The sequence below is a fragment of the Mercurialis annua genome, linkage group LG1-X (genome assembly GCF_937616625.2).
Source record: "Mercurialis annua linkage group LG1-X, ddMerAnnu1.2, whole genome shotgun sequence".
Lineage (NCBI taxonomy): Eukaryota > Viridiplantae > Streptophyta > Magnoliopsida > Malpighiales > Euphorbiaceae > Mercurialis > Mercurialis annua.
Genome location: NC_065570.1, coordinates 42204557 through 42231159, shown reverse-complemented (window position 1 = coordinate 42231159; position 26603 = coordinate 42204557). Strand labels below are relative to the sequence as shown.

The 26603-nt window shown below is 39.5% G+C and overlaps 3 protein-coding genes across 3 annotated transcripts; all 3 read right to left on the bottom strand.

Annotated features, from left to right (window-relative positions):
* Positions 1-355: 355 nt before the first annotated feature.
* On the bottom strand, positions 356-3541 carry LOC126669971 (uncharacterized). Its single transcript, XM_050363625.1, has 3 exons — positions 3176-3541; positions 834-3112; positions 356-749 (listed from the first exon to the last, which is right to left on the bottom strand). The coding sequence occupies exons 1-3, from the start codon at positions 3539-3541 to the stop codon at positions 356-358; spliced, it is 3039 nt and encodes a 1012-aa protein (XP_050219582.1).
* A 17034-nt stretch (positions 3542-20575) lies between these two features.
* On the bottom strand, positions 20576-23446 carry LOC126669961 (serine/threonine-protein phosphatase 7 long form homolog). Its single transcript, XM_050363614.2, has 6 exons — positions 23338-23446; positions 22504-23258; positions 22328-22427; positions 21856-22251; positions 21392-21781; positions 20576-21300 (listed from the first exon to the last, which is right to left on the bottom strand). Exons 1-6 carry the CDS (start codon positions 23434-23436, stop codon positions 20632-20634), a joined length of 2409 nt encoding a protein of 802 aa, XP_050219571.1. The 5' UTR covers positions 23437-23446; the 3' UTR covers positions 20576-20631.
* Positions 23447-23672: 226 nt separating this feature from the next.
* Positions 23673-26352, bottom strand: LOC126668913 (uncharacterized). The gene is made up of 3 exons (XM_050362183.2): positions 25122-26352; positions 24594-25040; positions 23673-24517 (listed from the first exon to the last, which is right to left on the bottom strand). Exons 1-3 carry the CDS (start codon positions 25645-25647, stop codon positions 23673-23675), a joined length of 1818 nt encoding a protein of 605 aa, XP_050218140.1. The 5' UTR covers positions 25648-26352.
* Positions 26353-26603: the final 251 nt, after the last annotated feature.

Below are 26603 nucleotides of genomic sequence, written 5' to 3'. Positions count from 1 at the left end.
TTAAAGTAACGGACTTCTATCCTACCTTCAAAAGTCTGTATTTTTGAAAGTATGTAAAGAAACAGTACTTTACTCTTAGAGCTGCAGTGAATAAGTGTTTTGCAAGTCAGCTTGTAACGTATAGATTTCCGTAAATATAACTTTAATGTTTTAAAGTTTTAAATGTTTCACGCTAGCTGCGTTTGGATATTTGAGACTGCCAGAGGATATGTATGCCTGGCATGTGTGCTTCTGCATGACACGTGTTTATGTATGTCATGCATGACGTTTATGTTTTGCGAAAAATTATTTTACGTTTTTAGGCTTGATATGGATTTCGGAGCAACCACTCCCATTCCCTAGCGCCGGTCTCGGCCTATGAGATTGGGTTGTGACAATCCAGTAGCATTTCGTTAGAGGTACGATATGCCCATAGTGCCTCTGACAAAATTCTATGCCAATCCCTTGGGTTTTCTTCCAACATCTTTTGAACTATGTTGATAATAATTTTGTTAGAAGATTCAGCTTGGCCATTGGCCTGAGCATAATAAGGAGTAGATGTCAATAATTTTATTCCATAATCTGAAGCAAATTCTTGCATTTCTTTACCAGTGAACATAGTGCCCTGTTCAGTAGTAATTGATTGTGGAATTCCAAATTGATGTATAATCATTTCTTTTATAAATTTTATGACATCTTTTTGCTCTGCTTTTACCAATGGCTGAGCTACTACCCATTTGGTAAAATAATCAGTAGCCACAATAATAAAGCTATGATTTTTAGAAGAAGGGGGATATATTTTACCTATCAAATCTATGGCCCAACCTCTGAATGGCTATGGTTTGATGACAGACTTCAACTTTGCAGCTGGAAGTCTCTGTATATTCCCATACCTCTGGCATGATTGACACCCTTTTGCAAAGGTTATGCAATCTTTAAGAATGGATGGCCAGAAATAACCGTGTCTCCGAATTAGCCATCTCATTTTCACACCAGATTGATGTGCTCCACAAACTCCTTCATGAGTTTGTTTCATAACCTCTAGTGCCTCTATAGTTCCAAGGCATCTGAGAAGTAAGTTGTCAAATCCCCTCCTGTATAAGGTGTCTTCTATGAGCACGTAGTTGATGGCTCGCACCCTTACTTTGTAAAGCATCTTTTTACTTGGATTCTCTAGGTACTTCTTTATGTCCCTCATCCAATTCTGTACTAAATTCTCATCAATATTGAAAATATCTAACTGTACTCCTCTTTTAAAAATTGAAGGGTGAGTTTTTCTTTGTACCATTACTAGTCGGTGGGTTAATTCCTCAGACAGATATAAGCCTGATGCTAGTTGTGATAACTCATCGGCCTCCCAATTTTCTTCTCTGGGAACATGTACCATTTCAACCTCTTCAAAACTTTCTGTTAGCTGTCTAACAATAGCATAATAAGAAGTTAATGAATAACTAATACATATATATTCACCAGACACTTGTCTAATAACTAACTGAGAATCACCAATAATTTTGACCTTTTTAGCACCTAGGTCTAGGAGAATTTCCATCCCAATAATTAAAGCTTCATATTCAGATTGATTATTTGTACAATCAAAATCCAAATTAAAAGATAGGGAGGTTTTAGCTCCAGAGGGTGATACTATTACAATCCCTGCTCCAGCAGATCTATCTGTACTAGACCCATCAAATTTAAGTATCCAGGGTCTTTTTTCATTCATGAAAACTGGCAAGTCAAACTTACTTTCATCTCCTAGATTTATACATGGATGGTCGGCTAGGAAATCTGCAAGAGCCTGACCTTTAACCGATTTCTGAGGATGATAAATTAAATGAAAGTCTGCCAAACTTAACAACCATTTTCCTATGTTTCCAGATAAAACTGGTTTGTTTAGCATGTATTTCATTAAATTGGTTTGAGACACCACATAAACTCTATTGCTAAGCAGATAGTGTCTTAACTTAGTGCAGGCAAAAAATAAAGCCAGACACAATTTCATGATAGGGGAGTATCTAACCTCTGTAGATGTCATCGAACGGCTTAAATAGTAAATAGCATGTTCATGCCCATCTTGATTGCTCTGGGCCAATAAACACCCAATTGACCCTTCAGCTGCAGAAATGTATAATCTCAGAGGTATGCCTTTTTTGGGAGGCATGAACACAGGAGGCTTCATCAAATAATTTTTAACTTTATCAAAAGCCTCTTGATGGATGGTTTCCCATATGAACACATCCTCCTTTCTCAACTTCAACAATTCTGAGAATACTTTTGTTTTTCCTGCAAGATTAGATATAAATCTCTTTAAGTAATTAACTTGCCCAAGAAACCTCTGAAGTTCTGTTTTATTCCTAGGCGGTTTAGCTTCTCGAATAGCTTTGCTTTTGTTTTGGTCCACTTCAATGCCTCTTTCATGGACCAAAAACCCCAGGTTATTTCCAGCTTTTACACCAAAGGCGCATTTCAGAGGATTGAGTTTCAGACAGTGAACCCTCATCCTCCTAAATGCTTCCTCTAGGTTTTTCAAATGATCTCTTATAAATTTTGATTTTACAACAACATCATCAATATAGACCTCCATAGTCTTACCTAAGAGGTCGTGGAAAATGGCATTCATAGCACGCTGATATGTTGCTCCTGCATTACGTAACCCAAACGGCATGACCACCCATTCAAATGTCCCAATAGATCCTGGACATCTGAATGCCGTTTTTGAAATATCCTCTTTAGCCACCATAATCTGGTTATAACGGGCAAAACAATCCATAAAAGATAAAAGAGAATGGTTAGCTGTAGCATCAATAAGAGTGTCAGCAATTGGCATGGCATATATATCTTTAGGATTTGCTTCATTTAAATCTCTAAAATCTATGCATATCCTGAGTTTTCCATTCTTTTTTACTACAGGAACAACATTTTCCAACCAATTACTATATTTAGCAGGCCTAATAAAGCCTGCTTTACATAATTTTTCAATTTCTTCTTTTACCTTTAGTTCAACTTCTTTTGACACTCTTCTTGGAGGTTGGCGATATGGCTGAAAATCAGGCTTGATAGGAAGCCGATGTTCTACCAATGTCCTGCTTAACCCCGGCATGTCAGAGTATTGCCACGCAAAGCAATCTTTATATTCCTGTAAAAGCATGGTTAATTTTTATTTTATACCAACCTCTAAATTTTTACTAACATAAGTTACCTGAGGTTCCTCAAGAGTTTCAAGGTTTATTTCCTCTAACTCTTCTTTGACATGAATGGCTTCATCATCAATCCACGGAGGAGCTTGTTCCAACTCCTCCAAGCCTATCTCATATTCTTCATACGTTTCTTCCTCTTCAAAAACTACTTCGGCATCTAGAACCTCTGCCGAATTATTCTCCTCCGAAATTCCTTCCAATATGTACTGCATATGTTCCCTTAAGATAGCAGATGCAGCTGCTGCAAACTCCCCAGAGGTGAGCTTAATCATCAATTTCTTCAATGGTGATGGAGGAACACGGCTTGTTGTATGGAATAATAGCCGTTGATTCAAGTATCTCAACTGCTTTTCTTTTGACCTTTTCATGCATTTTCAGAGGTTTGTCGGATTTCTCTTTCTTCTGCCCTTTTTTACTTTTCCCAGTAAATTGAATGGGGCCAACACATGAGTCATAATAACAAGCTTCCACCATGTTGGTGGCAGTGGTAATGGCTTTGTGTCTGCCCATACCACCTCCACCTTATTTTCCTTCCAAAAGAGCAGAAATTGGTGTAAGGATGAAGGAACGCACCAATTGGCATGAATCCAATCTCGTCCCAAAAGAGCTTGGTAGCTGGCTGATGAATTCACAACAAAGAAAGCCGACAAGGAAGTTTTGCTTCCTATAGTTACCTCTACTGGGAGAACACCAATAGTTTTTGTGAGTTCTCCAGTAAAAGCAGACACACTAACCTCTGTAGAAATGAGATCTTCTGTAGTTTTTCCCAGAGGTTGTAGCATGTTGAATGGCATAATATTCACTGCGGATCCATTATCAATCAAGACTCTAGTAGTTGGTCTGCCATTGAAGTGAGCCTTTATGTACAGAGGCTTGATATGTTTGGTCATTGCCTCTGCAGGTTTGTCAAAAATCACCCTCTTTGGTCCACCATTTGCAGCTTCTTGTATGTTGACCTGACTGCGACACTCATCTTTTAGAGGTTTGGATACCTCCTCTCTCTGAATTTCTTCTACTTCTTCAGAGTTGTCAGGACCTTTGAAATCACTTTGAAGAATCAAGGAGAAAGCATTACAAGTGAGGGGAATCTCAATTTCACCCACTTTGATGGATCTTTGCTTATTACCTTCTGTGTCTGACTCTAAATCACCATTTTCTAAGGAATTCCTCTGAAATTTGGCACTTTCCTTGACTGGTGGAGTATCATCAGTATCTTCTTTCAGGAGGTCATTTAGTCTCATGCCCTCTTTTAGGATCTCCTCATCTACTAGATCATCCAGCTCCATGTAGGGATGGCAATGGGGAGGGGATTCCCCGTTCCCCGTGGGGACCCGCTCCTAATGGGGCGGGGAATCCCCACCAATTACCCCCATGGGTACGGGGATGGGGGAAAATCATTCCCCAACCACGGAGATGGGGAGGGGACGGAGAGTATAGTCCCCACCCAATGGGGATCCCCATCCCCGTCCCCATGGGGATCCGATTTATATTTATGTATATTTATATTATATTATAAATTTTAGTATGTTATTTATAATTTTAAATAATTTAACATAAATTTTTTTATTAGTTTCTATTTAGTTATAAATATATAATATTATAAAAGGTAATAGTATTTTCTATAATGATTTTTTTTTCAAATATCTTATGAAAATAATAAATTATTTATAAATTATATTTAATTGTACGGGGAACGGGGATCCCCATGGGGATGGGGAATCTATGGGGATGGGGACGGGGATGATTTTATCCCCATTAATTAAATGGGGACGGGGATGGGGATGGGGATGGCTTCCCCGTCCCCACCCCGCCCCATTGCCATCCCTAGCTCCATGTTATCTTCTAAGAGGTCATCTAAATTCATGTCACCTCTTGAAAAATCTCCTTCCAGAAAAGCTTCCAACTCCATCTCTGAAACTTCTCTCTTCGAAGGCACGTCAGAAGTTTTATTTCTAACTTCTACTGCCTCAGAAGATTTTTGATTTCCATGCTGTATCTTCTGGGTTAAGATCTTTTTCGACCCCTCTCCTCCAACATTTTTTCTGGGGTCCTCTTGGAGTCTGAACTCCCCTTCCCTTCTGGCAGCAGCCCTCAACCTCTGGCGCCTCCTCTTTTGTGTTCTTGTCAAAGGAGGCAGAAACTTTTTGTGATAGTTTGTATGCCATCTTGGACTAGGAGGTGGTGGCACTACAAATCTTGGCTCTTTTCTCCGGTTTCCAGAGGTTACCGAAACCTCTGGCTTTGCAAATGCCAGAGCAACCTTTGGGTGTTCATCTCTAGATGCTAAAGGAACCTTTGGCTGTTCATCTCTCCTCCAGACATAAGATCGCCTCTCCTGAAAGACATGTCTTTCTGGCCTTCTTTGATAGTAAGAGGCCCTATTATGCTTTTTCAAAGGTGCACGGTTAGTAGAAACAAATTATTAGAGTTTCTAGATACCTGTCTTCTCTCCCCTCTGTAATCCCGTTTTACCTCTGATCTCTTTTCCGTTTCAAATTGCTCTCCCCTGACTCTTTGATCATTCTGCTCCCTGATTCTGAGCTTTCTTTTTATATCTAATAACAGCCTCGAGTCAAGTTCCGAGAGATCACTGGCATTCACAGACGCCACAGCCGGAAAAGGATCTTCATCTATCACAAGTGCCTCTTTCTTTTCTGGGAATTTTAAAACTCCCTTGGCAATCCTATCCTGTATAATATTTTTAAACCCCCAACATGAATTGGTTGAGTGGTTCCAGGAGTTGTGGAACTTGCAATATTCTCTGCCTTTCAACTCCTCTTTCGAAGGCATTTTATGATCAGGAGGCAGAGTAATGAACTTCTCTTTCAATAGAAAATCAAAAATTTCTTCTGTTTTTGAAACCTCAAAAGTATACAGAGGTTGGGCATTGGAATTCGGTTGTTTCTTCCAGCCATCAGGTGCCTTCTTGATCAACATAGGGCAGGTGCATGAACCGGTGGCCGTGAGGTCGGCTACGGCGGTTTCATATGCTCCTACCTCCTGATAGTAAGTGCCCATTGCCACTTTCTTCTTGTGCCTTTCTTCTCTCAGGAGTTCTTCATATTCAGAGACTTTGGCAGCTAACTCGTAAAAGTCCCTGAACTCCATCCCCTGGAACTTTTTCCAGAGCTCAATATCCAAGCCCCTATGAGCCATTTTCACATACTCCGTTTCTGGGAGGACAATCTTACACCTGCTCCTCATTCTTTTGAAGCGGTGTATATACATGTCAGCATCCTCTCCAGACCTTTGAGAAACCCTTTACAATTCTGTTATGTAAACCTCTGGCTCTGCACGGTAAAATTGAGTATGGAAAAGCCTCTCCATCTCCTGCCATGTGAGCACTGAGTTCCTGGGCAAAGTGGCATACCAAGTAAAGGAAGTACCTGTTAAAGAATTTGGAAATAATCTCAGTTTGAAATTTGCAATATTATCTAGGTTGGCCAGGACCCCACATTGAATTATGAATTTTGCCACATGTTCAATAGTGGAGTGGTCATCCTCTCCGGAGAATAAAGAGAAATTAGGAATTTTATAGCCTCTAGGGTAAGGATTTTCCCTGTCAATAATATCTGGATAAGGCTTGTGAAATTATGGTCGGTCAATCTGCCTTAGACCCGGACTGTACAACTCCTGAATTGCTTCTCTTACAGCCTCCATATCCAGTGGCCTTCCCAGAGGTTGGGGCGGCACCTGAGGCTGATTTCTCTCTTGGGGCATGTAATTGCCCCCAGTGCCCAGAGGTTGAGGAAAATTTTGATTAACCTCTGGGTCATCCGAAGCCGGATAATTAACACCTGCATTAAACGGCCTGGAATTTCGGCCAGTTTGATTATTAGTTTTAAAAGAATTAAAATGTACAGGTTCATCTCTTTTGTGAGGAGGAACGTACCTTTCTTCAGAGGGCGGGTTTGAGATTGGCACATGATTGGTGCTCCCAATCTCCTGGATTCCTCCATAGGTCTGCCCCCCGAATCCGTTAGGATTTTGTTTGGCTGTGTTAATAGCCTCATCATCCTTTGGGGACGATAATTTCACTACAACTATTAATTCCGCCAAGTAGCGTTCCATGTTGAACTGCTTCTTGTCCATTACCTCATGCTTCAGTTTCAAATCAGCCTAAGCATGTTTGAGGCTGACATTCATCTCGGCCTGAGTATGTTTCATCTCAATCATAGCCTTTGACAATGTTTCCAAAGCATCTGCCAATCTCGACTCATAATTTTGCCGAGTTGGTGTTTGTTGCTCTCCAAAGCCATGAGGCACATCTTCACTTGCCTCTCCTGAAGGCAAATTTTCTTTTTCAATGCTTCTGACCATGTGAGCCAAATAGTCTCCATGTCCTACATTTGTAGCAGTAGGATCATCCACTGTATCCTGGGATACGATAACATCTTTATCTTTCTCACTTTGAGTTCTAGCCATGACTCTCAATGTCCCACTAGGCGTGCCAAAAATTATTACCGCGTTTTGCGTTTTTGTGAAAACTGTAACAAGTGTGTGAATGCGGGCGTGCCAGGAAGTAGATTCCAAATTGTGAACTTAACTTCTGAAAAAGTGATTGGGATTTGGTTAACCTTATTACAAGTACTCCAAAAAAGTAATGCTGAGAACTTGAATGAAAACAAAGAAATTCAATCGTAAAGTTCTTTACTGATTGAAAATTGAGAATATAAAGTGTTTGTGAGTTTTTGCCTTTGGACTGTTTTTTGTTGGATTTGATCGGGGGCCAAAATTGTTCTGCTTCCTTTTTATTTATAGCCCTTTGAAAACTATTGCTTGAGTTTTACTCTTCAACTGCCCACTATCTCCACCACGATGCCTACCACTTTCAGAACTGCCTTACTTTTAGAAAGAACACGTGGGTTTCTGGCTTCTGGGCTTTTCACTTCCGTCATCAATATTATGGGCTTGGGCTTTTAATCTTGGACATCAATTGTGGATTTCTAACCTCTAGGATTTAATGTTTTAAACTTTTGTGTTGCTTGGACCTTCAAAATTTAACCTCTGAAATCATTTTCTGGTTAAAGGTCTAATTTTGGTTAAAACCTCTGAAATTCATAGTCAACCCTCTATGATTAACTTCTGAAATTAATCTTCAAGGTCAAATTGGTCAAATCTCTGAAATTCACGGTCCAACCTCTGAAATTTACTTCTGAAATTAATCTTCTGTTAAAGGTCAAATTGGTCAAACCTCTGAAATTAATGGTCAAACCTCTGATATTAATAGTCAAACCTCTGAAATTCACCTCTGTCAAATGCATTAATCTTCTCAAATGTCGAATCTTATGAAATCAACCTTTGAAATTATCCACGTAACTTTTCTATTCTTTTAAAAGAATATAGGCTTTTATGATCTTTTGGCCATATTTTTAATTTTGGTGCAAACAAGTGGTATATTACTATCAACACTTTATCATAAATGAAAAGTTAAATTAACAATTTAACATATATATTAATAATAAGATTATATTATAAAAAATTAAAATTATATTGCAACAATCACATAAAAAACTCATATAACTCTAAATACTTAATCATCATTATATAAACTACAAACTATATGAAGTATAAATTTATTTAAAATAATATAGTTTTATGAGATTTTTATGAATAAAACTTAAAAATATTTTCTAAGTTAATTAACTTTTGTATTTTTGTTTTTTAATTTCATTTAATTGATATCTTCATCATTTATGAATTAAATGTATTTTATTAATTACTTAAGCAAAATATCGGTACATAAATTTATCAATTAAACAAAATGCAAGGTCTTAGAAAAATAATAAAATTATTTTTTATTATATAAACATTTTTATCCTAGTAGGAAATGATAATATGTATATATATATATATATATATATATATATATATATATATGTTAGAGCAAAAAAATAATATACTAAATATATAAAAATAAGAATTAAACGCAATTCATAGCAAAATAAAAAAATTAATTTTAAAAAAAAATTAATACAACTAGATAGAAATTTATCACGTGAACAGTAATATGATATAGTTTAAAAAAAGTTAATTAAGACAATAGTATGAACAATTAAAAAATAACTTGTAATAAACTATAGTACTAAAGTTGCATTTTACCTTAAATTTTGTATAGCTAATGCCACAATAACTACCTATCAATGGCAGCCACGTAAAAGAGTAGCAGGACTTCTTCCTGCTGCCTTGGTTTTTAAGAATTTTTTTTTAAATCATTTATTTAAATCAATATTTATTTTAATTAGTCTAATCTATATTAGCTTCTAATCTATACACATAATCTTATTAACTTCTAATCTATACATTCAACCTAATATAATAATTATTATTAAATGAATATTAATATTAAATATCATCTGTACTTTCAAATAATATATTGTTAATATTAAAATAAATTTTTATTTTGTTAGTCTGTATATTATGAATTCCTACAATTTTTTAAACTTCCTATTTTAATTTTATTTTTTTTATTAAAATTTAATTAACAAAATTATAATCTATTTAGACTTCTTAAAATTATATCCTACTATCATTCTATTGAAAATCGAAAACTCTAAATCGATATACTCACTTAATATTTATCGCTCCTAAACTTTCAACCATGTTAAAACCTCCTTTAATCCATCCTGCAGGCTTCAGGGATGAAAATCCAGCTCGGCTTTGGCCTTCTTGCAAGAATACACCCACTGATGATTTAAAACACGCACTGTCTGCTCGATTAGAGAAAAAGGAAAGTATATTATGAAATTAATATGAAATGAAGAAATAAATATTTGAAGCATTTCTATATACAGGTGATTTTAATTAATACCAAATAGCATGATTCATGGAGTATATAATATTGTTTGCTTTGTACGGTTAAATAAGCAGTAAATATTTTACCACTTATATTCGGATGATCGGCTAATTGGCAAGAAGAATTAATTACCATTCATGTTGTATTCATTTTTTTTTCTTCTGATTTTCTCTTACTATCATCTAACAAAGAAAAAGAAGGAAAACTATTTTTTAGGTTTTAATTTTTATTTGTCATTCTAAAGTGAAAGTTTGAATATTTTTCATCTGAGTTTCTGATTTTAGATATGGATTTTTAGAAATTATCGTAATTTACTTTTTCAAAACAATTATGCATAATTGTATTTTATAAAATCAATATAATATGATAGTAGGACATAAAAGAGCTTTGGATAATTATATTTATCAATATTTTTTAGCATAAAAAATCGTACAAAGACTTTGTGATTTAAATAAATATCCAACATTTTCTTGTGCAGTAATTGGGCATACGTTACGATAGAAAATGGACATCAATTTTATGAACAATTACAAAAGAATCAGTTCCAATATAAAAAATATCCAAAATAATAAAATATAAAAAATATATTACAAATTTCTATAATATAAAACAATCCATTGCTAGATATTAAAATAAATTGCAAATTATAATTTTCTTATAATTTTCTTATCATTACGAGGTTATGACTAATACTTATATAATTGAAAAATTAACGGGGGACCTCTTATTGATTCTCACCAGATAAAATATTTTCATTAATTTTCACCAAATAGAACATTTTCATCAGTTTTCACTTTTTTTAAATCACTTATTTAAATTATATTTGTTTTAATGAGTGCTATAATCTATATTAACTTCTAATCTTTACACATTATAGTGTTCTAATTTATATCAACTTTTAATCTCTACACACTATAATGATTAATATATATTAAGTTCTAATTTTTACAAATTATTTATTTATTGAATATTAACTTTTAAAAAATAAAATTAATTTAAAATTTTGACAAATTCACGTATTATAAAAAAAAATTATTTAATTTTGATAATTTTAACATTATACTTTATTTTATTTTTACCTAATATAAAAAATTATTAATAAAATAATATTAATATTAGAAATTATCAATATTTTCAAATAATCTATTATTAACATTAAAAATAAATGTTTATTTTATTATTATACATATCATGAATTTTTTTCATATTATTTATAATTTTTTTTAATAAATCTATTATTTAAATAAATTATTAATTTAATTTCTTATAAATACGTGGGACTTGTGTCTACTATCATAATTGATGGATACCGAATCCTATTGTAAGTATAATAGAGCCGAGTTGCAGGAGATCCACTCTCAAGCGATACCGGACTCCCCCTGAAGATCCGAAGATATGAAGGAAATGCCGAATCTCTTTAGATTCGGTGACGTAAAGACCGAATCCCGCGTGATCCGCCGAAAGCGCATCGAGTCCGGGATTCGGGTAAACGACTAAGTATGGAAATATTGTCCTATTCGGACACAAACACTAAATATGGAAGGATAAGCTCTACTTTAGGAAGATAAGACTATTTAGGAAGACGTTCCTAAATAGGACTCTTATCAGATTAAGGTAGATCACGACAAATCAGGAGAATCCCTACGATATTGCCGAATCCCTATAAAGTAGGATTCACTTGCCTAATACAACTCTACTAGGTATATTCGACTACTATAAAAGGAGCACGAGGTATGCCTAGAATCACAATTACATTCATATACTCAAAACGCTGCTCAAAGCTCTAGACTGACTTTAGCATCGGAGAGTTAATCGGACAACCACCGTCCGGTTAGCTTCTACCCTGTTTTGCAGGTTCACTCACCGGTTCAGAAGGCAGACTCCATCAATTGGCGCCGTCTGTGGGAAAAGCTTAACTAAACTTCAAAAGAAGGAGCTTTTCTGAACTCAAATACAAATCTCATTGAAGAAGATGACTTCTGAAAGAGTAAACCTGAAAGACAAACAGCCAATGGACCCAAAAAACACTCCGGAGATAATCAACGTGACGGAAGACGGGCTTCACAACTCCGGGGAAAAGAGCAACACCGGAGGACCCTCTTTCTCAACACCTCAGTACCAAACTAATCCGATAAGGGGAAGCAACCCAATTGCTTTCAACCTAAGCACTGAAGAACAAGCACCAAATGCAGCAGCACAAGATCCACACAGCGAAATGCTGAAAAAGATACTAGAATCTGTACAGGCAAATCTAGACAGATTGGCTAGCGAAGCCAAAAGAACAAACGACAGGTACGAAGAAACTATGAAAATGCTAAGGGAAAACTTCAGCCCTACAGCTCCCAGAAGAAGAGAAAGAACAGAAAATGCAAACCCAGGCCGACGAGAGACAAGGGCAGAAAACAACAAAAGCAAGGAACCCCGAACCAAAGGGAACGAAGAAAGGAACGAAGCAAGAAACCAGCGAGAAAATAAAACCAGCGACAAGGAAAGTCCGAACAGAGAAAAATCTAACGAGGAATCACCGGAGACACCCAGAAATGAGCACAACCAGGAGGACGCCCGAAGCGGTCTGAATACGAAAAGAGACGAACGAAGGGATAAGGAAAAAGAAGATGCCCCGCCAAGGAGTAAGCGACAAGAAAGAGATGCAGGGAAAGAGCAAACTAAGAAAAAACACCAAGAAGGAGAGGGCGAATCGTCAGAGACACCCCAAAAAAGCAAAGCCACATATGTGGTGGAAGAAGATTTAGAAGAGAAGATCGCCAAAGCGCTCAAAAAACTAAAATCTGAAGAATTGGATATAGACGACCTCAGGTTGAAAGGATCACCCCTCTCGCCCGAGATCATGGAGGAAACCATCCCGCACAGCATGAAGCTGCCGATCTTGCCAATTTTCAATGGGGAAGGAGACCCCCGAGACCATACCTCTAGGTTCACAGCGACCATGGGGCTACTCAGCGTATCAGACGCCATCCTCTGCAGGGTTTTCCCTACCACACTCACGGGCACAGCCCAGAGATGGTATAACAAATTAAAACCAGGCTCGATCAAAAGCTTCGCTTCGCTTTCAACAGAGTTCCTCAACAGATATCTCACAAACATCCCAGCTAAAACCACTACTGGTATCCTAAGAGCCTGTATCCAAGAAGAAGGAGAAACCCTGCGAAGCTACATCGAACGATTCAACAAGCAAGCTATGAAGATAGACAACCTGAACGTCGACATGGCGACAGAAGCATTGCGAGACGGGACGCGATTCGGAAAGCTGGTGGACAAGCTGCTAGTCAACAAACCCACAACTTTCTCGAACTTAATGGGCATAGCTCAAAAATACTTCGAGTTAGACGAAGGGCGAAGGGCGATTCGCGGAAAGGAAGCAAAAGGAAAAGAATCAAAAGAGAGATCCAGAGAAAAAACCAAGTCCAAACCTGATGACAGGAGAGGAAGACCCGAAGAGAGTAGACGATTCGCCCCCCAGACAAGATATGAATCGAGATATGATCCCAGAGATGACGAGAATAACTTCACTCCGCTAAACACCAGCCGAACTAATGTCCTCATGTGGATCAAGGAAAACGTCAAAAACGTGGTATGGCCACCAAAAATGAAAGCAGAGATAAGAGACACCAGAAAGTACTGCAAATTTCACGACGATTACGGACATGAAACGGATAGCTGCAGAGACTTGAAGGTCAAGATCGAAAGAATGATCGACACAGGCGAGCTGAGGAAATTTGTGGCCCGAAAAGAGAAGAGCAGTGACAAGGGAGAAAAAAGAAACAGAGAAGACAAGCCGAAAGAAAAGGAAGACGAGCGCCCATCCAAAATTCTGGGAACCATACACATGATTAACGGTGGAGGACATAGCAGCTCCACGATCAGGAGGAAGCAGAGGAAGGAAGTAATGAACATACGAGAAACTCACATGCCGCCAGTGATCTTCGATGTAGAAGACTATGAACACGTCAAAGCACCCCACAACGATGCTTTGGTAGTGACCACTATCATTGAAAATTGGAACATGGAGCGGATCCTTATCGACGAAGGAAGCGCAGTAAACCTCATGACAAACGCATCATACAAAATGTTGGGAGGAACAGCGTCAAGGCTACGCCGAGTCCCAATTCCGCTATCGGGACTCGGTGGCCCCTCCATCACTCCGCTGGGAGCAGTCACCTTGGAAGTAATAATCGGCCCAGAAAGAGGAATAAACAAGAAAATCATGTCACTATTTAACATAGTGGACATGGAATTGACGTATAATGCCATCCTAGGAAGACCTTTCCTCCATGATTCGGCAGCAGTAACCAGCATCAGAGCGCTGGCAATGAAGGTACCGACTGAAAAGGGAGTAGTGACGCTGAGAGGAGACCAAGGAATAGCCAAGAAGTGCTATGACGAGTCAGTGGTGGATCTCCAAGAAAACAAAACCGAAAAGAAGGAAGAATAAGAACGAAAAACGACCCATCATCGGTAACGACTTTACGTCTTACCAGATGGCGTCAAATCTATCTTTAATTTTTTGTATGCCATCTTTTTATCAATAAAAGTTCAATTTTGCTGCTATTTGATTAGCCAGACGAACCAATAAAGAAATGAAAATCAAGAACAGCCACGAATGATTAAATCAAAAGATGAAAGAAGAAAAAATAAAGATCAAATTCAAGAAAGGCTAAGAGCCAAGAAAATGAGTTTAAATTAACTCAAGGCAAAATCGCCGGACTAGGCGAATCGCCATAAAAGGTTAAAAGCCAAGAGAATGAGTTTAAATTAACTCAAAGCAAAATCGCCGAACCAGGCAAATCGCCACAAAAGGCTAAAAAATGAGTTTAAATTAACTCAAGGCAAAATCGCCGGACTAGGCGAATCGCCATAAAAGGTTAAAAGCCAAGAGAATGAGTTTAAATTAACTCAAAGCAAAATCGCCGAACCAGGAAAATCGCCACAAAAGGCTAAAAAATGAGTTTAAATTAACTCAAAAAAGGCAAATCGCCAAAAAGAGTTTAGATTAACTCGAAACAAAAACAAAAATAAAAGAGTTTAGATTAACTCTATAAAAAGCAACGCCAAGAACAGGGTTTAGAATAACCCTCGAGGCAAGACAAGTACATAAAAATTAATATAAGGCGAAAGCGCATTCCGAAGAAACACGAAGAAAATATATTCATAAATTGCGAATTACAAAAAGCAAAATTAGTACATCAGCAAATACAATCAAAAGATAAACTACTAGACGCGGTCTTTAGACATCTTGACGAGAAGATCACGAGCGATGGCCTGGGGATCCAACCCGTTAACCCCAGAAAGATCAATATCAGGATTCTGCTCTAGAAGCTTCCTTCCAATCGCAAGACGATACTCGCTTATCAAAGCAGAGTAAAAAGCTTTCGTATCTAGCAGATGGATATGAAGACTTTCAACCTCCGATCTTAGACTGTCCCTCTCCCCACCAACAAGGGAATTGATTCGAATAAGCTCCTCAATCTCTTGAGTCAAGTCATCGGTCTTCTTCTCGATCACTTTAACTTGGCGATCATTAATCGCATCCTGCGCCTTAAGCTGCGCCAGAAGGGAATCATGCTCTTCCAAAGAAGCCTTCAATTTGGCCCTTTCAGACTCGGAAGTCGCCAAAAGAGAAGACAGACGCTCAACTTCCTCCTCGGCACACTGTCGACGGTCGTTCAATACCAGAACAGATTGAAGAGCCTACAAACACCAGAAACAAACAAATAAGGAAACAACTGAATACAAAAAACATATTATATTCAAGAAAGAAAGCACTTACAGAGAAACCATGAAACAAGCCAGATCGGAAAGCTCCTGACCCGGCCTACCACAAAACCACGTAACATCATCAGGAATCGCCAAAGTCCGGATATATTCCGCTAGCACTCTAGGATTCAGCAAACTGGCAGGATCCTGACCTTCGACCCACTGCACCAAATCTGGAGCAGAAGAAGAGTCTCCAGGAAAACTCTCCCTCGATGGAGAACCATCGCCAACTCGACGTCTCTTCCTAGAAGGAGAATCCGGGTCTCGACCCAGAGGAATCTCTCCCGAATCAGCAACAACCAACCCCTCTGAAGTCACACCCCCAACTCCCCCCGAAACGGTAAATGATGCTAGGGGGGAAGTGGCGACGGAACCGCCTCGTCACCTACTGGATCAGCCGAGTCATCATCATCATCTACAACAATAACCTCAGGCAACGCTATCTCGGCGGGAGCTATGGGAATATCAATAGGAGCCCCATCCACGTCAATGTCTCCAGGAATAATGTTGGCGATAGGAACGTCAGGACCACCCATCGGAACGTCCAAATCTACTTGAAATCCGAAAAGGAAATCGTCAGAAGAAAAAGACATCCTACAAAAGAAACATTAAAAAGAACTTAAGCAAATTAATATACCTTGAACAAAAGAGTAGCAAAGATCCGCCAAGCCTCGAGGATGATCCTCTAAAGGAAACCATCGATGCCGAAGACGACTATTGACCAAGACATCTAGAATGAGACGCGATACAATACTACAGGAAGATATGTCGAAAGCAAGTTTTGACTCGGATAAACTTAAAGGAGACGGACAGCTCCGAACTTGATGAGAAGAAAAACCATCCGAAAAATGAAGAAAAGCAAATTTATGGTAAACAATAAAGAAACGCCTTCGCCAGCGACTGGTTAGGCAAGGAAGATGAATACGAGATCGCCCTTCTCTGCCAAGGGCGAAAACGAAGCAACCATCACACTTCCTAAAGTCTACAAAATGATATAACACTTTGAGAGAAGGGGCACAGCCCCGGAGCCTACATGCCTCCGAAAAGGCGAGCACTATAATCGTACCAGGGTAAAGTTGCCCCAGAGCAATCTTTAAATCCCTACACACTTCTACTAAAAATGAATCTAAAGGAAATCTAAGACCAGCAGCAAATTGCTCTTCGAAGAGAACCGCCCTACAAGAAGATCCTGGAGAATCGGACGCAGCCATATCGGCACCGGGTAATATTACCCTATAATCGAAAGGAAAGCTATACTTAAAATAGATATCTAAGACTTCATCCCTACGAAGCTTTGATCGGGTAAAAGCCATAGCAGCGCATGCATCTTCCACTCGACTAAGAGGCATCCTAGAACAGGAAATCACAAACATAAACACAGAATAAGGATCAAACAAAAAATATATTGAAGAACACGTTGAAGAACACATCGAAGAACACCAAGTACAGAAAAGGAATTTCCAGAATATAAATCAGGGAGAATATATACAAAGAAGAAAGCCATATTAACATCAAAACGACGAAAGAAAACATACCTGAAAAATCTGGAGGAAACAAGTCACGAAGAATCAAATAATCAAACAAAGAACGAAAAGGAAATAGCTGCAAGAAATAAGAGTAAATTGGAAAAGTAAGTAAGAAGGAAAAGAAGAAATGCAAAGAGATTAAATACAAAAGTTTTTGAATCATTAACCGTTGAATCATTAAATGCCGACACGTGGCAACACAGAACCTTACTGAAGAAGAAACGTCACCCACAAACATATGAAACGACTCGCCCGTATAAGAGAACTCAGCTCCAAAAGAGCTAAAATCCACTAAGGCATAAATGCCAAACTACTTCAGCTCACTTGCGGGGGGGCTAATGATGGATACCGAATCCTATTGTAAGTATAATGGAGCCGAGTTGCAGGAGATCCACTCTCAAGCGATACCGGACTCCCCCTGAAGATCCGAAGATATGAAGGAAATGCCGAATCTCTTTAGATTCGGTGACGTAAAGACCGAATCCCGCGTGATCCGCCGAAAGCGCATCGAGTCCGGGATTCGGGTAAACGACTAAGTATGGAAATATTGTCCTATTCGGACACAAACACTAAATATGGAAGGATAAGCTCTACTTTAGGAAGATAAGACTATTTAGGAAGACGTTCCTAAATAGGACTCTTATCAGATTAAGGTAGATCACGACAAATCAGGAGAATCCCTACGATATTGCCGAATCCCTATAAAGTAGGATTCACTTGCCTAATACAACTCTACTAGGTATATTCGACTACTATAAAAGGAGCACGAGGTAGCCTAGAATCACAATTACATTCATATACTCAAAACGCTGCTCAAAGCTCTAGACTGACTTTAGCATCGGAGAGTTAATCGGACAACCACCGTCCGGTTAGCTTCTACCCTGTTTTGCAGGTTCACTCACCGGTTCAGAAGGCAGACTCCATCAATAATAATTTGCACATAAATAAAACTTGATCACTCGTTACACACGATCTATGCTTGACATTTTCAAATTACAAAATAAATAAATGCATTTAACTGGTATTTCTTTAATAAACATATGCTAAAGTCACGGAAACACTCCACTGCCTCTCTTCCCATCCTTCAAAAGCGCTAAAAGATTCCAACTTAACAACATTTTCATATCTGAAAAAAAATTGCATCATTACAACTATTATTAATATTTGTGATACAAAGTCAAAAGGATTCTTTGTTAAATAATACCCATTACAAAAACCTTAAATGTTTTTAGCAACTTTAATACTCTCTCCGTCCCATTTTATTTGTCCACTATTCTATATTTAGATGTCCCAAAATGATTGTTACATTTGTATTATATACACATATTTTCCTCTTTTACCCTTAATATAAATAGATATAATTTATAGAATATTGACATTTAATGTTATTACTATTATTGTATTCACTATTCTTCTTTTCTAATATAATAATTTTAAATTAACTCAAGAATCAAAAAGGGTACACAAGGAAGAATTGTTAGTAATTAAAGTTTTCTTAATATGTATGGAATTAGAAAGTGGACAAATAAAATGGGACGGAGGGAGTATCAACGAAACCTCTCTGTCATGGAGGTTGAAAACTCTCTCTGTAATACTTCTGATATCCCTGATAATGATGATCCTAATAGCTCGACAAAGAAAGTTAAAATCCGACCAGGGGATACTGAAAACATCTCACCATCTGGATCTGACATGGACATGGTTGCATAAGATGCTACAAATCAACCAGAGCAACAAACCTCCCATAAACCCTCGTTTAAGGACAAACTTGTTGGCTCTGGTAGCAACAAGGATATAGAGATCGATAGCGATGACTCAGATTTCGAGCTTATGGATGAAGATATCGAGATTGGAGATACTAAAGGCATACCAATAATCAACTTTTCAGACAGAATTCATAATTTGTTTGCTCATAATATGAAATTTTGTGTGATTATTCGGTTGCTTGGGAAAACTATCGGATATCAAACGCTCTTTACTAGAATTCAAAAGCTGTGGAAACTCAAGGATTATCCAAGCCTTATTGATTTGGACAACAATTTTTTTCTGGTTAGATTCTACTCTATGGAGGATTACATTAATGTTCTTTCTGGTGGACCTTGGGTCCTCTTTGGTCACTACTTAACGGTTCAACCATGGAGCCCGTCATTCTCATCGGATAATACTCATGCTACTTCTGTTTTAGCTTGGGTTCGATTTCCTGGTCTTCCTATCATAATCATGTTCTTAAGGCCATCGCAGGAACGATCGGAAATGTTATTAAAATTGATTATAACACGGAAGCCAAAGAGCGGGGAAAATTTGCTCGTTTAGCCATCAATTTAGACTTAACAAAGCCTCTGATATCTCATATCATGATTGATGGTCGTTACCAGAAAGTTGAGTACGAGGGGCTTCCTATCATCTGTTTTGAATGCGGTCGTTATGGTCATCGCGAAAACTATTGTCAATATAAACCTACGTCGGAGATTCCACAGATCAGGTTACTCATAAACCCTCAACCAGTGAGGAACGTCCATTATTGACGGCGGAAGAGAACCGTTACAGGCCCCGAATGCAGGTGGTGAATCGAAGAAGGAAGGTTGATACTAATGGTAATAATCAAGGAAGTAAAGGCAAGAATCTCTCTAGGTTAAGATTTGAACAATTAGCTGAATTAGAGGAGGAAGTTGTGGAACATTCTTCTATGAATGGTAGGACTAAGGCTCCTGCCATATGGGTTTTTGATATTTGGGTGCCTCAAAGGCACCCAAATTTCCAGTCTAGTGCCTTTTCTGGAATTAATTCCAAAAGAGTGCCTGGGACCACCGGTTCCGCATTCTAGGAATGCGGAACAGGTGGTGTTCCGCATTCCTAGAATGCGGAACCATTTAATCAGCTGATTAATTAATAATCAGCTGATTAAAGCGTGTTCCGCATTCTAGGAATGCGGAACACGCTTCCCCAATGATTGGGGAGACAGTTTTGTCTCCCCAATCATTGGGGCAGCAATGATTGGGCACTAAAATGCCCAATCATTGCTGATTATTAATTTTTTAAAAACAAAAAATTATTTAAATAATTATAAACTAAAAATAATATAAAATAATTTTATTTTATTTAACTAATGATTTTAACAGACGATATTAACAAACGATATTAACTAATGATTTTAACAGACGATACTGAATTTAACAAACGCTTATAAATAAACGACAAAATTTAACAGACGATATAAATATTTATTTTATTTAACTAATGATTATAACAGACACTGATAAAAAAATAACAATTATAACACACGAATATCATATACATAATATAGTAAACATACAACATATACTAAAATACAAAAATCGATAAATAAAGAAAAATATGAAATCTAATCCTCATATCTACGAGTCCTCGGTCTCTGTATCCTCAAACCGTGAGTCTCTCGTCGGTGCCGTGAGCTGTCTGTGATCGAGTGAAACTGTCTGGGTACCGGAGGGCTCTCGCCGCTGTCGTGGGCGTCCTCGTCCTGAGCTGAATGCTGAACGTCTGCTGCTGGTGGTGCAGTACCGGTCTCCTCCTGTGTGGGCGGTAGGAGTCTAAAAGATGGAGGTGTGAGATCCGGTCGTGATAAAAGCTCCTCGTACGCCTCTGAACCGATCTCCGGACCGAATAACCATGACTCTGCCAGTGTAAAATGTAGCTGTGATGGATCCTGGGCCTGGTGAGAAGAAGATGGCCGCGAATGTGACGTCGACGGCTGATCATCCGAAGGCATCGTGGGACGGTAACACTGATCGAAAGACGTGAACGGTTGAGCATCTGTATATGGCGCTGGACGGTAATACTGATCTGATGCAGCAAACGGCGGTGGTGTGGTCTGCTGAAATGGAGACGCCGGTGGTGTGGCCTGCCGGAACTGAGACGCCGGTGGTGTGGCCTGCTGGAACTGAGACGCCGGTGGTGTGCCCAGAGAAGTGGTATATGCTGTCTGTCCGTACGACGGCTCAAAAAACGGCATCGACGAAGGCGGGACCTGATACGATGATACCTGGGGTCCCTGAAATACAAAGTTAAAAACGCAACATTTAAAATATATATTTAACTACGAGTTAAAAAAGCAATAAATTAAATTATAAATGACATGAAACCTGTGGGAAATAGGTCTGATGCCACGGAGGCTGTGATGCTGAAGTGGAAGTGGAACCGTAGTACTGAGTCGGGCCATAGTACTCCCCCCGTCTCTCTGTGGTGGCTGTAGGATCGAAGTGGAAGTAGACCGGTGGGGGGATAGGGTCTGCCGGGCGCTCGCGAGGCGGGGCGGCTCTAGGCTGCCGTCTACGCGCTTCCCTGATGTGAGCCAGATCGATGGTCAGGGGAGGAAGAGGAGGTAGTACGTAAGCCGGAACTGCTGGCTCTGGTGGGGGCAATGTGACGTCACGCCGCTCCTCTCCGTAAGCTAATTGAGAACTGCGTGCAGCAGTCCCAATCCTAGACGCACGCGCCTCTCTCTGAAGGGCGATCATCTCGAAAGTGTCGCGCTGTTTACATCAAAGAAACAAATTGCCAGTGTATACAATAATAAGAGAAATTTAATAATAAAATAAATACGTACACTCTGTCCGGCCGCTGCGCCCTCATGGGTAATCCAACGCCGGCTGCGGCTCCGAAACCACTCCATATACGCTGAATGGTAGTGAGGTGGACGCTGGAGCTGGTAACCCTGAACAACGTAAGCCGCTCTGTTGTTCCAAATCTGAATGTAATCTGAGAGCAGTTCATCAAAGTTGTAGTTCCCCTGATACTGGATGTTATGAAGGCGCCGATCTTGCATAGCAGGCAGGGGAATGGGCTGCTGTAAGCCGAACTGCTGCAGAACCCTATCCGGCTGGTGCCACTCCACGATGTGATAGTAGATCATTGGCACTCGGGCACGCCAAATATGTCGCCCTGTCAGGTACATCTGTGGGATGGACTGGAGAACGTCGTCGGAGTATGGCTGCCAAACGATCTGCGCACGTAAATTAGAAAGTTAGTTAACATTTGTCCGGACGTTAGTTAAATTCAAAAAAAAAATTAAAACTTACATCGTCGTAACGCAGCCCGTCCAATAACAGTCTGAAGTGAGAAACTGAGTGTCTGGGAACTCGTCGTGTCCCCCGCTCCCGCTGTCTGGGACCCCCCCATCTGCACATATTATTAAATTATATTTTAAGTGTACTGAAAAACGTAAAATTAAGATAACTTCATACGAAAAATGTACCTGTCACCCAAAGGCAATCCCCCCGTGACATCAAAGTCGGCCAAACGGGGTCGCAATGGCCTAAGTCGCTCGTAAGCCCAGAGCTGTAGAATCCACACGGCGCCCCCGATGTTCTGTCTGTTCGCCGAAGCAGAGGCGCAGAGGCATAGCTCGTGGTACAAATACGCCAGAACAGCCGATCCCCAGCTAATATCGCGCAAGTGGCCTAAATCCGCCAGATGCGGAAGAATCCTCACGCCCAAGTGGCCGCTGTTCAAGTCCGGAAAGCACAGACCCTGTAAAGCAGCCCAAAGGTAACCTCGAACCGCCTGGTCAACCTGATCCTCTGTAGCACCCGCAGGCAATACCGTCCAACCAGCAAACTGGGCTGACAACCAAGCACCACTGACCCACGAGCACCCCGGTTTACGGGGACGGCTGACCTCTATCTCCCTCCCTAAAAGAGGAACAGACACCGTGTTCCAATCCCGTATACGAGGTCCGGTAACTGGCGTCCCATCCACTGGGAGCCCTGTCAGGATGGCCACGTCCTGCAGCGTGATAGTACACTCGCCCTCTGGAAACCAAAACGTGTGTGTCTCTGGTCTCCACCTCTCCACAAGAGCTGTGATAAGGCACAAGTCAACTGGAAACTGGCGCATCGCGATAAAACCAGACATGCCAGTCTGAATAATCCCATTCCTGATGCGAGAATCTAGCTCGTGAAATGGAGTAAGTCTGGCGCTCGAACGTGACCCTAAGGAAGACTCGTCGCCCTGAAAATATAAAAATTATATAAAAATTAGGACACTAAAAATTATAACCAAATTAGGACAATAAAAAACAAGATTTTACCTGGTTATCCCAAATAACCGAGGATCTCTGATCGTCCTGCATTGTCAGAACGTCTGGCACCAACGGCCCAGGAGTGTAGTAGTCCCGACGTTCAGCCATAGCTGAAATAACAAATACATACAACAGTTATTAAAAATTACAACAAACATTCATAAGAATAATACATTAGTGAATGATATTCGTAAGAATTACTAAAAGGAGATTCATAAGAATAATACATTACTAAAGTAACATTCATTAAAACAATAACAATCATCACAAATACAATAACAGTCATCACAAATACAATAACAGTCATAACTACTTCCTGTCTATTACACGATAACAGTCATAATCTACTCATCTCGGATAGGATTGGTACAATCATTTGCATTGTGACCCCGGCGACAACATCTACTACACCAGTTAGGACTCGGATCTTCCCTGTATTCCTGATCCATCTCGTTCCTGAAGCGCTGGTTGACTGGACGCCCTCTTTTTCGACGCCATTCAGGGTTTGGAATGAAGTGGGGTTCGCCTACGCCGGACTTCTTCCAGTATGTGCCGGCACGTAACACTTTAAATGGAGTGTTCCAGCATTGAATTGCAAACTTGGTCTGGTAATGCCAATGCACAAACTCAAGAGGGTTCAGCTTCTCCTTTGCACAAACGGCCATAGCATGAGAGCAGGGCAACTTAAATTGCTGGAATTTACCGCACGTGCATTTCTTATGCTGAAGGTTTACCGTATGGGTATTTCCTCCTCTCCCATTTGAGTGGTTCTTCCTAGTTTCCACTTTGCATGTCATCGTAGAACGGTCGTACGTCTGACTTGTATGAAAACGGGCCTTCTCCCCCCTCTGCTTCAGTAGTTGGATGCATATTGGGGTGTAGTGAACGTTTGTAGCAATCAACTCCTCATACGTCTTCCAACGCGTGTCGAACATTTTAACCATCCGAGCAAAAATTGACTCAAGCATTGATGTGATCGGAAGCCCCCTTATATTCTTCAGTGTCGCGTTGACAGACTCAGCATAGTTAGTTGTCATCACATTGTGCCGTTGCCCTTTTTTGTCATACACCCTTGTCCACTTTTCTTTAGGCCGCTTTTCTTGCTTAGTCAGCCATGCATACGCTTCTGGGCTTCTAACCTCGATCGCTGCCATGTAGCGTTTATACTTGTGCTTCTGATATGCTCGGCCTATGTGGCAAACCATAATATTAGCGCATAATAATAACCTATGTAGCGTTTATAATGACTCGTAAAAAATCATTACCTGCTTTATCCGCCAGCTTCTTCAAAACCTTGTTCCTAAACTTGGTCTGAAAATTACTACAGAAATGTCTGATGCAAAACTTGTGGGCGACACCGGCCCATTCAGGACGCTTCAGAACCGACAATATTCCAGCGTGCCGATCAGATATAATGGCCACCTTCCTTTCGCAAATCACGTGCTCACGCAAATGTTCAAAAAAGTACTCATAACTGGCAGTACTTTCAGATTCAACAAGTGCAAATGCCAGTGGCATGATGTGACTGTTCCCATCGATTGCCGACGCGATCAACAAGGTCATTTTGTATTTGCCATACAAATGAGTACCGTCGACGAACAAAACTGGCTTGCAAAAACGAAACCCTTCAATTGTCGGTTTGAAAGTCCAGAACATTCGGATGAACGTTACGACTTTCGGCTGAAGGATTCCGTCGGTGTACACCTCAGCGCCTACAAATCACAAGTTCAAGAAAATTAGAATTATTACTTGAAGCAACTCGTTATATAACAAATTAGAGTTATTACGTATACCTTCTGCATCCCAGAAAGATCCAGGGTTGACATGCATCATCTCGTTCATGAACTTGTGAACCATAGCAAATGATTCATACCAGCCACCGTAAACATCAGCTATTGCCTTTTCCTTTGCATTCCAGGTTTGTTTATACGGAGGCCTAACTCCAACTTGTTGCCAAATTCCAGCTCTGAGGGTATCGATCCGTATATCACGTTGCAGCTTTACTTGACCCTTGATATAGTCTGCGATTGCAACAGACCCAAAATTCCGATGGTTTGGATCAGGTAACAGCTGATTGCACGTGTGCGGTACAATATATTTTGTCAACGTCCACGTCTGAGTTGCTTGCAGAAGTGTAGCGCGCAGCCACCATTTACATACAGGGTTCTGCCTGCAAGCCAACACTATTGTGGAGTTGGTAGTTCGACGACCCTTGAACTCCCTTCCCACCCCGACCGAATAAGTAGTCGCACAAGCTCGGACGGCATCGCGATTTGGGAATACCATCCCTACTCGGAATTCCATCCCAGGATCCCACATAATCTTTTCATCAGCCTCCGGGGCGACGTCAAAGTCGCAAAGATCCGCCGTTCTTACATGCTCAGGAAGTTGCGACTCATATTGTGAATCTGCTCCTAAGTCTTCCTCGACATCCTCTTCGTTGCTGTCGTAGAAATCCTCTTCTTCCTCTTCACCACTACCCCTCTCAGACCCGCTTGAATCACCTAAGACCAACTGATCCAGTAAAGTCTTGTTGCGAACCACGGTCTCGTATTCCACGTACAATTCCAAAATCTCCAGTTGCGGATACCGCACGACCTCGTTCAGAATTCCAAACACATGCTCGTTATTCTCCACAGAAAACAACGAGTACGACCGTATCGCACCCTAAACTATTCTTGGAAGCCGGAAGTAGATTTTTGAAATTTCTACTTCCCCGTCGGTAGAAACTGCTCTTCTACAAAAATTTTGTAATTCTTCGAAACTCATTCTCTCACTAAGCGCCATATTAACCGGACGACCCCCGTGGTATTCTATTCCACACGGAGAACTCATAATACGGCCATCACACCATATCAACAAAGATATATTTGGACTCGTCATTTCTAATTAATAAACAGCAAATTTTCACACCGTTATATTTAAAATGCAAATCTTAAATTTATAGCGTTAACATATCAATCGTAATTACTATTACTTTATTTCTAATATTTTTTTCAAATAAAAATAAATTAAACATATCCTAATATAATTGTATGAAATTTCTAATTATACACTTCCTTATTACATGAAATTTTTAATTATATACGTTCTAATTATATTCTAATATAATTATATTAAACATATCCTAATTTTTTTATATTATACATGCATTTCTAAGTTACAATTAAAGTCTAATATTTTGCTATATTAAAATTAATTTTATAACAATTTTACATATTATTAAATTTCTAATATTTATTAACACTAAAATTATTTAATACAATAATCAAAAA